The sequence below is a fragment of the Notechis scutatus genome, chromosome 2 (assembly GCF_049901735.1).
Source record: "Notechis scutatus isolate UNSWTSFEM ecotype Mainland chromosome 2, rNotScu1.2, whole genome shotgun sequence".
Taxonomy (NCBI): Eukaryota; Metazoa; Chordata; class Lepidosauria; order Squamata; family Elapidae; genus Notechis; species Notechis scutatus.
Window position 1 is genome coordinate 379497 of NC_142010.1, and position 15928 is coordinate 395424.

The 15928-nt window shown below is 37.2% G+C and overlaps 1 protein-coding gene across 1 annotated transcript in view; it reads right to left on the reverse strand.

Moving 5' to 3' along the window:
* Nucleotides 1-15921, reverse strand: part of LOC148131603 (vomeronasal type-2 receptor 26-like) — a 34348-nt gene extending 18427 nt beyond the window's left edge. Inside the window, exon 1 of the mRNA XM_087958802.1 lies at nucleotides 15827-15921. Within this exon, the coding sequence (XP_087814928.1) occupies nucleotides 15827-15921 (95 nt within the window). The remainder of the gene's footprint in view (nucleotides 1-15826) is intronic.
* Between the last annotated feature and the right edge of the window lie 7 nt (nucleotides 15922-15928).

Genomic DNA, 15928 nt, shown 5'->3' on the forward strand with positions numbered 1-15928 from the left:
TCCCGCTCAACTTCAACAGGTGTCCATTGATATGACCTTGGTTCTCATGCCAGCTGGTAGATGTTATGCCTAACTGGCTGAGGCACCACATTCTTGAGTCCCCCCCCCACACCACAATGCTCTCCTCCCTCCCCCTTGAATGACAACCAAGAAATGAAGCAGAAGTAAGTATGGCTTCACCTGAAGTCATTTTGCAGGTTGACATACATAGGAATAAGCCAAAGTTTTGTATTTTTTTGTGTAAATTAGTTAAATAATTTGCTATCATGACATAACACAGTGGGCCAAGCCTTCATGGGTGACTACACACATCAATGAGACCATTTTTATTTTGTTTTGTGCAGAATTCAAAAAAAGGGGATATTTTAAGGTAATGTTTTAGTCTGATGATTTAGTCTAATTGATTAGAGTAAAATATCACTTCCTGGACACAGTTATTCCAGGGACCTGTCCTAAATGGAGGAAGAAGCTTACACCATACCAAAAATAGGTAGCAAGGAATTTACTGTTTTCAGTGGCTAGTGAAAAACCGTTCACTTGTTTTAGCGTATTGCAACATTTAGTATTTCAAGAATAATTTTGGTGAGTAAGAAGCAGTCAGACTTTCCAGAACTGGTCCCTTGAGGGAACATTTAAATTGCAATTATGCCCATGGTCACAAAGGTTTCTTATAGAGAATCCACTGTGATCAATTTTCCCTTTATTATTAACAAAATGATGGTGATTTATTCTATTTCCACAGATCCCCTGGAATTCCCCTGCTCAGAAACCAAAGTGAGAATACATAGCTATTCCCCATCAACAGAACATGACAAATATTGGGTAATTTTTCATATAAAAATCCTGAAAATAACCCCAAGAATGTCAGATGGGGTTTATGTAGTCAGGAACTATAGTAGCATGACATTTTATGCTTCTCCCTCCAATTTTGCTGCCAGGATGTATCTCTTCTTTGGTGAGACAATATTGCTTCTCCTAAGAGAGCTCTGAGATCAAAGACAGTGGCTCCTCTCTCAAAGAATATCGCAAATCTCCCTCATGGTATGGAATATGTTGCCGCTGGATCTTTTCTTGGTGCCCCTTTTTCCCTGTGGGGCATCAATGGTCAAATGTCAACTGAATGTATTAGAAGGGGAAAAGTACATGTTAAATTATTACCATCCAGGAGATTATATGATTAGTGGAATCATATCTACATCCAGTGCTGTCGTTCAACCATATCATTTCTTCACGCCTCCCACCAACAGATTTGCAAGGTAATGACTAGTGTACACTGAATTCTGATTAATTGGTAATCTTTTCAGCACAGATTCCCACTTCCTAGTGCAAGGTCACTGTGACCTTTTCCCCTCTCCCTATGTGCTTTAAAGAAAACACTTATTCTACCTATGGCATATCATGCACTTTGAGAGGTTTAACTGTTCTACATAGTTCTTCACAACATACAGTAGGGGATGCAAGGGAGAGTCACCTAGCTTAAGGCAAAGAAAAGAGGTCCTTCCCACCATATTTTCTCATTGCCTACAATGTTGTCTATCTTTCTCTATCCCTTCCTCCCTCTCTCCCTCTTTCCTTCCCTCTTTCCATCCCTCTTCCTCCACCTTCCTTATTATCTTTATCATCTCCTGGATATAGTCCTCCACTGATGACTTCACTCATGGGCCAATTTACAGCAACAAACATCTGACAATATTCCCTACATTGCAATGTAGTGAGAGTGAGGATCTCATAACCTATTAACATCCTCACCCCTCCATGATGAGTTTTTAGATTGACCCATCCCATCACTCTTCCATTTGCTTCAGACCAGATTTTTAATAGTCCAAACTACATGTAAAAGGTAGAAATATAACTGATGATTCACAGATTCCCTTAAAAGGTTATTCAAAATAAGATATGCCTTTATGTCGCGAAGATTTTTTTTTTTACCCAAAATGAAGACCTATTAATATATCTTATCTTGCAGTAAGTTTGTGAGTTTTGTTCATGTCCTGCCCTTCTTCTTTGCCATTCATGAGATCAACCAGAATCCAAGGCTCTTACCAAACATCACCCTGGGCTACAATATTTATGAGATCCTTTTCAATGCAAGAATAGCATACGATGCCATGATGGGTTTGCTATCCATGGGACAGGAGAATGTCCCAAACTACAGTTGTGGAAGAGGAAAAAATCTGTTGGCTGTGCTTGAAGGGACTGATTCTGAACTCTTCAGTCATGTTTCAAGCATGCTGGGCCTCTACAAAATCCCTCAGGTATGAATGACAGTTCAAGGTAGGTTTTTTTTTTACATAATACTTTCCCATTATGGACCTAAACATTTTTTTTCTTCATTCTGGTATTGGCATAGATTTTGAAAGAAAGACTGTTTTTCAGAGTTCCCCCTTTTACTGCTTGAAATGGATTAAGACGATCCATATATTAACTGCAGTGTTCTCAATGACACATGAAAAGCACACTTTTGCAATTGGAAATAACTTTAAATTAAGCACCCATATTTATTCATTTTTTAAAAATCTTTACTGATCATATTTTCACAATTAAAAACATATTTCCACTCATTACAGCATGTTCATAACGGCGTTCACTCACATTGACATATTCCTGAACATGTATGTGGTTATTATACACAAAAAATGACAGTGTACACAGCAAACGAGATAAGTATGCTGGGTTTCGTATCACAGATCACTAGCTGAACACTTCTCAAGCATTTAGGACTGCGTGATGTATCAGCGGATTATGCAAGCAGATCCCAGAAAAGTGGCTTCTGCAGCTGACCAGTGGTAATTTTGTCAGCTAATTGTTTTTAAGTGCTTGCCTATGTCTTTAGGCATAGCATCCAGTGTGCCAGTTACCACTGGAACCACCTGCACTGGTTTATGCCAGAGTCTCTGCAGTTTGATTTTCAAGTCCTGATATATGGTGATTTTTTCAAGTTGCTTCTCATCGATTCTACTATCACCAAGTATGGCAAAGATCCACACTTTTTTCTTTTCCACAATCATGATATCCAGGGTATTGTGTTCCAAAATTTTGCCAGTCTGTATTCGGAAGTCCCACAGTAGTTTTGCATGCTCATTTTCAACCACTTTTTCAGGCTTATGATCACGGGTGGTGTTAAGCCTGGATTCCCCAATGGGTGTTAAGGAAAACAAACTAAACAGAACGTGCAGCGAAGTCAGATAAGAAGACAGGTAAATGTGTGAGATAAGCCTTCTCGTTAACACGCAGTAAAAATACAGATACGCTTGTGCTATCAAAAATATTGTTTATTCCATTTAAGAATTATAGCATAGTCATTATAAACAGTCCATTAGTCAAATACCAAATTCAGTCAAGTCTTGTCGAGGATACTCTAATTGCAAAGTCCGTGTTGAATAGCCAATGTCAGTACACATATAATAAATCTGTCCAAAACTTATCTTCTCTCCATTGAGAAATATCTTCACACTTCTTCACTCCCCGTTTCAGCAAGAACGCAGTCTTCAATAAGCCAGCCAGTAAGAGCCAGAGAGTGCCTTGCTGCTTATATAGTACTTTTACAGCTGCACCCTTAATTACATTCCTTTAGCTTAAAGTCACATACACTTTATCTGACAAACCATGATTCATCATTTTATTATCTTTACCCAAAACAGTTAGGGTAAAACAATGTTATCCCTAACATTCTCCCCTTTTGGGTAATAATAATAAATATTACAATAATATAACCATTTACACCTTTAAATCATAATTGTCACAACTCTCTATAAATTTTACAATACCTTGAGCTTTTGTAAACTGGTCTGCAATATTTTCTTCCGTCATGCAGTACTCAAGTTTAATTAGACCATTTTTTACAGATTCTCTAACATTTAAGTATCTTAAATCAGTATGCTTTGATCTAGTCTTTACAGCAATATTAGTAGTTAATTGCATAGCTGCCTGGTTGTCCTCGTACACAATAATAGAATCTTTAACAGTTATACCCATGTCTAATAATAACTGTTTGTACAGAATTAAGTCAGTGCATAGTAATGACAGACATGAAAATTCTGCTTCCGTCGTTGATAAGCTAATATGCTGTTGTCTGATTGACCTCCACCCTATTAGTGTCTTACCAAATAATATAACCATCCCAGATGTTGATTTTTTAGTGTTTATGTCAGTTGCAAAACTTGCATCTGCATAGGCACTAAGATTCAAATCACTTTTTGGCTCTAGATACAATGCATGATGCATTGTTCCTTTAAGATATCTTAAATTTCTCTTTAATGCTTGCCAATGACATTGAAGTGGATCATTATTATATCGTGCCAGCTGATTAATACTATAAGCTATATCTGGCCTTGACCAATTGCTTATATATGATAAGCTACCAATCAAAGATTGATATATGGTCTTATCAAATTTGGGACTTTGAGCATCAATTTTGCAAATTTCCTGACTCATTGGAGTCTTTGCAGGCTTACAAAGTTCCATTTTATACAATTTAATTAATTGGCAAATTTTATCCTCTTGAGATATCTTAAATCCTTTTGTGGTTTTGTTAATTGTCAATCCTAGATACTTTTTAATTTCACCTAAATGTTTTAATTTTATCCTTTTGGCTAATAATGAAATAATCTCAGTAGCTTCATTATTGGTCTTAGTAATCAAAGCAATATCATCTGTAAATAATAACAATAATGACACCGTTCCATTATTTTCTCTTTTAAACATACATGGATCTGCTAAACCAGATTTAAACCCTATATTGTTTAATTCTTTCACAATATATTGGTTCCATTCATAGCCAGATTGTTTCAATCCATATAAACTCTTCTTGAGTTTCCAACAATCATTGCTATTTACTTTATTATCTTTTATACCAACCGTTTTTTTCAAATATATTGTATGCTGCAATGGTGCATGTAGATATGCAGTTTCTACGTCTAAATGGTTAACTATATAATTATTCTTAGCTGCCCACACTAAAGCTGCTCTTAAAGTTGTAGCCTTAAGATTTGGTGCAAATACCTCATCATAATCAAATGTATTTTGGTTAAATCCTTGTGCTACTAATCTAGCTTTATAAGTTACTTTCCCATTATTTCCAGTCTTTACTTTGAATATCCATTTGCACCCAATGGATTTTTCTCCTGGAGGTAATTTTGTTTCTTCATAAACCTTCATTTCCTTTAATGAATTTAACTCTTTTTCCATTGCCTTTTGCCAATTCACCTGATCCTTAGCAGGATACATCTTAAGTTCATCTATGCTAGTAGGAACTTTATTTACTTGGCAAACAATACTTGCCTGATATCTTTCAGGTGGTCTGGTTATACGGCGTTGTGCGTCTAGGTATAACAGGACTTACAGGTGGACTTTCCTTTATTTCCTGTTCTTGACTATCTATCTCTTCTTGATCAATTATTTCCTCTTGATCTGATTCTATTTGCTCTTCATGGACTTCTTCTTTAATTGGACTTTTCTTATAACTATTATTTTTTTGCCTCTTATAGGGTTCTATAATTATATCATTATCTGAATCCTGCTCTAATCTATTCCATCCTATATGTTCTAGGAATTGTGCACTAGCACTGCAGTATACTCTAGATGTACCTGGTTCCCAGAATCTATAAGATCTATGGTTTGCTTGATATCCAACAAAAATTAATCTTTTAGCTCTACGTTGTCCTTTGTGCCTGAGTTGTGTAGGGATATGCACCCATGCTGGTGCACCAAATGTGTGAATATAACTCAAATCAGGTTTCCTACCATGCCACAGAGTGAATGGTAATTCACCTGTTGTTGAATTAACAACATTGTTTAATATGTGATTACCACACATTATAGCTTCTCCCCACAAATTGTCAGGTAATCCAGAATCAGATAACATTGTCCTTCCCATTGATTGCAGTGTTTGGCCTCGTCTCTCTATAAAGGCATTATGTTGAGGCCTATATGGTGCAGACTTTTTATGTTGAATACCTGCCATTTTAAGTCTATTCTGGAATTTATTATTTGTAAATTCCTGTACCATTATCTGTTATAAGAGTTACTAATTTCTTTTTAGTTTTCCTCTCTGCAAATTTTAACCAATTAAAGAAATTTGTATACGTTTCAGTTTTTCTCTTCATTAGAAAACAGAAACCATACCTAGAATAGTGGTCCATAATGCTTAATATGTATCTAGCACCACCTACACTTGGCTTTTTAGGACCTATTATATCGGCAAATACTACCTCTAAAGGCTCTATGGTAGTAAATCCATCAACTCTATTTGCCGGTATAACTTTGCTTTTGTTTTGATTACAAGCAGAACATTGCAAATACTTATTACAAGGTTTCAAACTTATTCCTTTAGATAGTTGAACAGTTCTCTTAATCATTTTAAAATTTAAATGACCTAACCTTCGGTGTAACAAGTGGATACATTCATCATGAGGTTTCTTATTATCATAAACCGTGTTAGCCACTTTTAAACCATTATCATTTAACACATATAAGTCAGTCACCTCTTAAAGATGCAGTAATTTTCTTACCTTCTTTTTCTATTAAACAATTATCTCCCCTAAAGGTAACTATGTATCCTAATCTAACCAACATTCTAACAGAAAGCAAATTAAATTTAAGTTGAGGTACATATAAAATTTTTATGTTCTCATTTATACTAGAACAATGAGCTATACCTTGACCTTTTGCCTTCAGTTTCCATCCGTTTGCCAATGAGATATGCTGTGAACTCATGGACATTTTTACAAATTTTTTGTTATCATTTGTAATACAGTGGGATGCACCACTGTCAATCACCCATAAATTATTATTTACAACTCCATTACTATACATTGCTAACTCATAATTCTTATTTATTCTTTGTTGGCTTACAGCATTCTGGCTTGCTTTCTGGTGCTTTGGTTTCTTACAAAATCTTGCAAAATGTCCTCTCCCCCCACAATTAAAACACTTTTTAATTGTGTATGCAGTAGGAGATTCATTATTTTCCTTTTGAAGTTGCTCCCTCCTTAACTGATCTCTTTCAAGTCTTCTTCTGGCCTCTTCAATCAATCTTCCAGTGATATCAGTTAAATTTAGGCTTTCTTTAGGCAATATTTCAAGGGAAGTTACGTAGTCATCAAAACTTTCGTCTAATGAAGATAGAATTATGTAGACCTGGTGTAGTTCAGAGAAAATTAACTCCTTCTCATGAAGTTCTTGAAAAATGCTTTTCATAGTATTCAAATGACTCAGCATATCACCATTCTTTTGGAGATACGTGCGGAAAAGCTTCCGTGTTAGATTTATGTGAGCACCAACGTTATCTCGGACATAAATCAATAAGTTTTTGCCAACACCCAACAGCTGTTTGCTCTCCACGTATATGAACAAGCTGCTGATCAGTTAATGATAGTCCTATGATGCAAAGTGCTTGTTCATTTTTCTGTTTAAATTCTTCTATCTTTTTACTATCTTCCTCATCTTCAGAATCCCATTCTTCTACGTTTGGTGGGTTTTCAATTATGTTCCACAGACCTTCTCTTTGTAGAAGTAGACTACATTTCATAGACCATGAAACATAGTTTGTTCCATCCAGCTTGGATATAAGGGACAAACTTTGTAGACTGACTTGTGCCATGTTTCACTATATGGATATAAAAATATAATTGATAAAACACAGCTGTCTGTTTACTGTAACATGTAACAACACAAAATCTCACTTTTTACATAAACCTGTTTTTATCCTAGTTAAACTGACTTTGCAGTCTCTCTGGGCCCATAACCCGTGTTATGCCTGGATTCCCCAACGGGTGTTAAGGAAAACAAACTAAACAGAACGTGCAGCGAAGTCAGATAGGAAGACAGGTAAATGTGTGAGATAAGCCTTCTCGTTAACACGCAGTAAAAATACAGATACGCTTGTGCTATCAAAAATATTGTTTATTCCATTTAAGAATTATAGCATAGTCATTATAAACAGTCCATTAGTCAAATACCAAATTCAGTCAAGTCTTGTCGAGGATACTCTAATTGCAAAGTCCGTGTTGAATAGCCAATGTCAGTACACATATAATAAATCTGTCCAAAACTTATCTTCTCTCCGTTGAGAAATATCTTCACACTTCTTCACTCCCCGTTTCAGCAAGAACGCAGTCTTCAATAAGCCAGCCAGTAAGAGCCAGAGAGTGCCTTGCTGCTTATATAGTACTTTTACAGCTGCACCCTTAATTACATTCCTTTAGCTTAAAGTCACATACACTTTATCTGACAAACCATGATTCATCATTTTATTATCTTTACCCAAAACAGTTAGGGTAAAACAATGTTATCCCTAACAGGTGGGATTCAAATTTTTTAACAACCGGTTCTGTGGGCGTGGCTTAGTGGTCATGTGACTGGGCGGACATGGCTTGGTGGTCATGTTATTGGCTGGGCATGGCCAACTCAATATCACTCACATCGAGGCATGCAACTCCTTGCCTTGCCTTTCATGACTGTGGGGATGTTGCAACAGTTGTAAGTATGAAAAATGGTCATAAGTCACTTTTTTCAGTGCCATTGTAACTTTGAATGGTCACTCCACACAAGCAAAGTACCAGGAAAGGAGCGGAAAATAACTCCAGAGACGTTCCTGAGATAGGAAGTCTAGTCCTGCCAAGAATGTAATAAGGGTTAATGGAGAGGCAGTTTCTGTAAGCAACACCAGAATGTTTCCTTCCTGCCTTCCTTACAGGATTAGGCCAGTAATTTCTTCAAACAACCGATTCTCCGAACTGCTTAGAATGTTAACAACCAGTTCTAGCGAATAGGTGTGAACTGGTAGAGTCCCATCCCTGCTTATGATCCCACCAGTTCTTTGCTACAGGCAAATGGTAGTTGTGACACAAGTTCCAGTGGACCATCTGAGTGACTGTGTTGTGACTCTAGGTGGTTATTAATATTATTATTGTTGTTATTGTTGTTATTATTGTTGTTATTTGTTGTTACAGTTATTTCTACATTCAATATAAGGCATATATTCATATATTTACATAATTAATTACATAGTTATACACAGTATTATTTCATCTTACCATAACTCGTACCTTTCTTTCATTTATCTACTTTACGTCTAATTTCTAACTCATAACTTATTCCTAAAAGCTAGATAATCATCCACCTTTTCTATTTCATCTTAGATCAACTATGGGGTCATCAGCCACATTCCTGGGCAGAAACATGATTTCCCTTTTTTCTACCGGGTGAGTCCAAAGCAAGAACCTCCTCATTTGGCGATTATTAAACTGCTCCTCCATTTCCAATGGACATGGATTGGCCTGGCTGCTCCAGACAATGAGAATGGAGAAAAGTTCAGAAGAACCTTTACGGTTGTGACTACCAAGAAAGGGATTTGTGTTGCGTTCTCAGAAATCCTCCCTGTGATAAATAAAAAGAAAACAAAGGATCTTCTTCAGTATTTTAGCAACAGCCAAGTAAATGTTATTGTTTGTCAATTAGATTTTCAGGCCTCATTTATATTAACAATAATAATACACGATATTGAAAAGATGAACGAAATGTTTGGGAAAAAAGTATGGATTACAACAGCTTTGACAGACATAGGTGTGAGATATTTTTATAAATTTGTTAATCTCCAACATAAACACTTTTTGATATCCTTCTTAACCCAGACAGACCGAGGGGCAAGATCTTATGATTTAAATTCATATTTTTCCATTCTCAAAACATTTGTGAAGACAGCATTTCAGTGTTCCTAATTGAGTCCTGGATTGTCAAAGAGAATTTGGGGAAGATGCACAGAAAAAGAGAAATGGGAAATCCCACCTCACAAAGTGGTTGCAGACATTTTGTCTGAGGACAGCCACAGTATTTCCACTGCAATCCAGGCTATCTCCTCAGTGGTTCATGCTGTGTATTGCTCTCATCTGAGTTGGAGAACGATCCAAATTAGGGGTCATCTGGTACCTCAGGTAGTACAGCCATGGCAGGTAAGATTTTCCTTCTGTGGAATTCCAATGACATTCAATTCTTCAGTTTCATGATGGAGCAGAAATAGTCTGGATACAGGGTGCTGTACAGTTTCCCAATTTCTCCTGTGTGTTTGATGTAGTCTATATGGGATAAGAAGATTGAGAGAGGGAGATTTCTTGTGTCTAGGTTTTTAAATGGAATACTTGAGGTGGTTCAGGATGCTGTAAGAAAAGGGAATGCTGCCTCAATAGATCTGTAGATTAAATAGCTATCAAGATGTCACTCATATTCTCCTTGATCATCCAACCTTGACTTTGTCTACTGCGAAGATCTGGGCAATTCAAATTTATGCCTCTTCTGATACAGATACAGATAATCAGAGTTGGAAGGGACCTTGTAGGTCATCTAGTCCAATCCCCTGCCCAAGCAGGAGACCCTACACCATTTCTGACAAATGGCAGTCCAATCTCTTCTTGAAAGTCTCAACTGATGGTGCTCCCACAACTTCCGAGAGCACGCTGTTCCATTGGTTGATTGTTCTCACTGTCAGAAAGTTTCTCCTTGTTTCCAGGTTAAATCTCTCCTTGTTCAGTTTCCATCCATTATTCCTTGTCTGACCTACAGGAACTTTAGAAAATAGCTTGACCCCTTCCTACCTGTGGCAGCCCCTCAAATATTGGGAGACGGTTCTCCTGTCTCCCCTGGTCCTTCTCTTCACTAGACTAGCCAAGCTTCTCAATATCTTCAGGAAATTAGCAGGTCAATTGCTAAAGTTCTCCTCTTCCTACTTACAAAATGGAGAGTTGATATGGGGGAGGGTCTTGTTTCAGAGGACATAGACAAGGGGAAGAAGAACAATCTCCAAGCAGAGGAGGAAGAAGAGAAAGGTTGGTAAGAGAGAAGAAACAGAAAGATTGCATTGGCACACCTACCAATGAAGATAGGACAACTCAGCATCAGATTGCTGAAGATGATTCAAAGACAGAGTGGAGTCAAAGTTTCAGGCAAAGAAATTTAGGATATTGGTGTTTTAGCCAAATCTATCACCGAAGTTGCTTGGCACTTTAGATCAGTATTGAGGAATCAACCATAGTGAGATGTCCAGCTTTCCCAGGGTCTTATATCTGGAGTCAGAATATATTTGTGATCTGAGACTACAACTTCCTAAAAGGGATCAGGCCTGAGTGATAAAGCAAAAGGGGGGAGAGAGAAAGAATCCTTACTTCGATTCTTTCTGCCAACATTTGCAGACAGAGGCACTGAGTTGATGCAGACTATTTTGAATTAGGATTCATATGGTAATGTGTGCCTTTTTAGCTTCATCCTTTTCTAAGAAACTTCCAGCCTTACAATCTTTCTGGGGATAATGCTTATTTGGATGAGGATGGAAATCTGGTTGCTGATTTGGATATCATAAACTGGGCAATGTTTCCCAACAAGTTTACTGTTGAAGTGAAAATAGGGAATATAGAAATAGAAGCCTTTTTAGAAGTCAAGGTCTCCATCAATCAGAGTGCCATCCAATGGCCAACATCATTTAACCAGGTAGTTCAGTTGTCATTGTTGCTATTTTATCATTTATCTAGTCCTATACATGGAAATTGAAGTCTTGCCACTCTGATGAGGGGGTCTGTGTTGAAAAATGGTTTGGTTGAAGGAGACTGTCCAGTTTCTCCTTGGATTCACAAAATCTCTCTAAGTGTTTGGACGCCAGAATTGTTCTAGGGCAAGATGGAAATGATGTGGTTGGTTAACCCAATGCTGTTTGTAGCATGTAAGAATCATGCTTTCAGTCTTGAGATTCAGGAGATACAAGATGGAAAAAGGCAACAAGTTACAGTGAATGTTGTCCAAGCAATTGCTGAGATAGGAGCAAGCAACCTTTTGCATTCCCTTCTTTGTATTACATTCCCCACTTTTTAAAATCATGGGCCGTTCATGCTGAAGATGATGAGATATGATATCCATAGCACATGTTCAGAGTTCCATCTCTGAACATGTGCTATGGACAAAATCATGCTGTCATTCAATCTTTTACAAAAGGATGATGTTTACAATACTTTGTGAACAAAGCATTTTTCACTGTGTTTTGAAAGAGACATTAAAACCACACTCCTGAATTTTCTAAATTGGAATCTGCTGAATTATTTACTTTTCATAAGTAATAATCTCATTTGTACACTTCTCCAATTTTATGTTTAGAAGGCGCCTTTTTCTAGGTGTACTCTAAGTTGTCTCCCAGGATACAGCAAGGTGATGAGAGAGGGAGCACCAGTTTGCTGCTACGACTTGAAGGAACAATTTCCAGACAGGAAGGTAGGTGGCTCAAAAGCAAAGAAGATGCCCCATTCAAGTATAAACCAGATCTGACCAATATTTATTGTTGTACTTATACTTCACTGTCTTCTTTTGGTAAATAAGTTATAATATGTTCAAAATTACTGGATACACTACTTACACAGCAATTACTTATGTTTCTCAGATGAAGCCTACTGTGAAAAGTGTCCAGATGAACAGCATTCTAGTAAGAATCGAGATCAATGTGTTCTCAAAGTTTTAAGCTACCTATCTTATCAAGAAACATTAGGTCTAAGTCTGGTGCTCATTGCCTCTATTTTGTCTCTAACCACTGCCTTCATCCTGGGAATCTTCATTAAAAACCAAAAAACTCCCATAGTCAGAGCTAACAACCGGGACCTCACCTACATTCTCCTGGTCTCTCTCCTACTATCCTTCTTGACTTCTCTTTTATTTATTGGTCGCCCCCAGAAAGTGACCTGTCTCCTTCGACAAACTGCCTTCAGTGTTGTCTTTTCAGTGGCTGTGTCTTCTGTGCTGGCCAAGACTGTCATGGTAGTAGTAGCATTTCTGGCTACAAAGCCAGCCAACAGGATGAGGAAATGGCTGGGGAAAAGTCTTCCCAACTCCATTGTCTTGTCCTGTTCTGGAGTTCAGGTGGGCATCTGCCTTACATGGCTGGGAATCTCACCCCCATTCCCAGATTCTGATTTTCATTCCCAACCAAGACACATCCTGCTGCAATGCAATGAAGGCTCAGTCTCCTTGTTCTACACTGCCCTTGGCTACATGGGTTTTTTGGCTGCTATCTGTTTCTTGGTGGCTTTCTTGGCCCGAAAGCTTCCAGGGACATTCAATGAAGCCAAGTGGATCACCTTCAGCATGCTGGTTTTCTGCAGTGTTTGGATCTCCTTTGTCCCCACCTACCTGAGCACCAAAGGGAAATACGTGGTGGCTGTAGATTTTCTCTATCCTGGCCTCCAGCCTGGGTTTGTTAGTCTGCATCTTTGTTCCTAAATGCTACATCATTATTCTGAAACCTCACATGAACACCAAGCAGCACTTAAGGATGAAAAATTATGAGAGTTGTTGATTAATAGTACTTATTTTTTCTAAATAATTACTGTACTATAAAATAAAATAGTTTAGAAATAAAATCCTTTTTACGTGTTGTAAGAAATATTTCTGATTCTTGAGAGACCTGGAGTGCAAGAAAAGTATTTATGTCATGCCAAACTGTTTAGTCAAGAAGAAAATCCAACTGGATTGACTATGCAAATGTTCTGAGTGTGGGAAATATGTTCCTCAAAAGGCATGTCCTGTGGATCATCACACTGAAGAGAAGAAGTGTCAATGATAAGAGTATGAGAAATATTTTGCTGATTGTTCTACAGTAGAATATTGAGTGAGCTTTAGGAGAACTCATCATGGCCAACTCGTCATGGGACAACTTGCTGTGGGATAAGAGTTACACTAATATCAAAGAAACAGTAGAATAGAATTATAGAATAATAGAATAGAATAGAATAGAATAGAATAGAATAGAATAGAATAGAATAGAATAGAATAGAATAGAATAGAATAGAATAGAATAGAATAGAATAGAATACTTTATTGGCCAAGTGTGATTGGACACACAAGGAATTTGTCTTTGGTGCATATGCTCTCAGTGTACATAAGAAAAAAAATAAAATACATTCATCAAGAATCATAAGATACAATACTTAGTGATAGTCATAGGGTACTGATAAGCAATCAAATCATACTAGGAAACAAATAAAACAATATAAATTGTAAAGATACAAGCAACACGGTTATAGTCATAAGTGGGAAGAAATTTTTAAGCAACACTTTCTTCAATGTGGGTGTTAAATGAGGATGATAAATATAATTAATGTACCAAGAAAATAATTTTCCTTTCCATTACTTTATTTTATCATAATCTAAGTTCCACCATAATCATAAATAAGCAATGGTGTTAATTTATTTTCTGAAATCATTTAGGAAAAGCATCACAGAGCAGCTTTTCTCTGTCTAATTTTGAGGTTAGGTGACAATCTATTACTGATGATGGTGAGGGTTTGGTGCCACTTTTCATTTCATACTTTTGCTTCTGTTTTTGGACAATTAGTAACTTAGTTTTTTGTTCCTGGGTTTTTAAAAAAATTAAATGAACATGAAAACTAGTGTAATAATTACTAGTGTAATTATGAAACTGTCCTGAATGGTTAAAATAATCAATGAATAAATAAATCAGATTGAATCAATTTGCATAATTAATCATACAGTATAACAGTGTAAAATTATAGATTTACTTAACATTATTAAGAATTGAGTTATTATTGTTGTGGTTATAACTGACTAATTCACAAAAGTCTTCAATTCTTTGAATTTCAAGATTTACATTACCAAGGCTCCTTATTAGTTTCTGCTTTAAACACGGGCATTCTATTACAACAACCATTAGGGGAATTAATAAACTTACATATTAAATGTGTTCTGTTTCTAGAAATAAGTGCAAACTAAATCATACCATGAAGGATGTCATATTTCCTTGTGCAACTATCTTGTTTCCTCATGTGATAGAAAATAAGTTTTTCCCTATTTGAGATCTTCTGCTAATATGTATGCATGCTCAAATTTTCTTTGATCAATATTCTCTATAAGATCTATGCTACATTGTAGTAATTGCTGTTGCCACTTCTGGCTTCAGTGAAAACTTTGATGTTGGTACAAAGAAGTGATAAAATCCTAGATAATATTTGAATGAATTAAAAATTAAGATTGCCATAAACAAAAGGAAGGAATATAAAGCTGGTTTATTTGATGAAGGTTAAAATAAGAGATCTACAGGTAGACTTTGACTTATGACCAGTCACTTAGTGACTGTCTGAAGTTACAACAGACCCCCAAAATGTACTTATGACCTAGATCCAATCTAAATCAGTCATTGAGATCAAAGTTTTAGTCTTCCGAGCTTTTGGACTTGTGCTGGAGTCTATCATCAAGGAACTTCTCTCTCATCACAATGTGTTACACATTCTTGTGAAAGAATAGTTCCCTGAGGAAGGGCTGCAGCATGAGTCCCAAAGTTCAGAAGACTAAAACTCTGATCCTGGTGATTGACCCAGATTGGATTATGCAAAATCTCTCTCTTTCTCTCTGTGTGTTTGTATGTACACACACACACAGAGAGAGAAAGAGATAAAACTCAAGAACTTTGAAGGATGACGGGCTTCTTTTCATTGGATCATTGGATGCCAAGCAACCATCTGGGATGTGGATTTGGGCATCTGCACTATGCAATTACATTTGTTCAGCTCCATAATGTCCAGTGGTGGGATTCAATTTTTTTTACTACCGGTAAGAGTCCGGGGATGGTGAAGGCGGCCCTCGGCAAGCTCTGGGGATGGTGGGGGCCCCAGGAAGATCTGGGAATGGTGGGGGTGAGTGGGAAGATCTGGGAATGGTGGGGGTGAGTGGGGAGATCTGGGAATGGTGGGGGCAGGCAGGAAGATTTGAGAACAGTTGGGGGGAACTGGAAAGATGCGGGAATGGAATGGTGGGGGGGGGCTAGCATGACTTGCAGGCTTACCTGTGAGCAGGCAGATCAGGTCTGCTCAGCTGAGACACAGGCACCATGTGGGAAGGCAGGTTAAAGGCATGCCATGAAGACCCAGTGTGCCGCATAGGACAT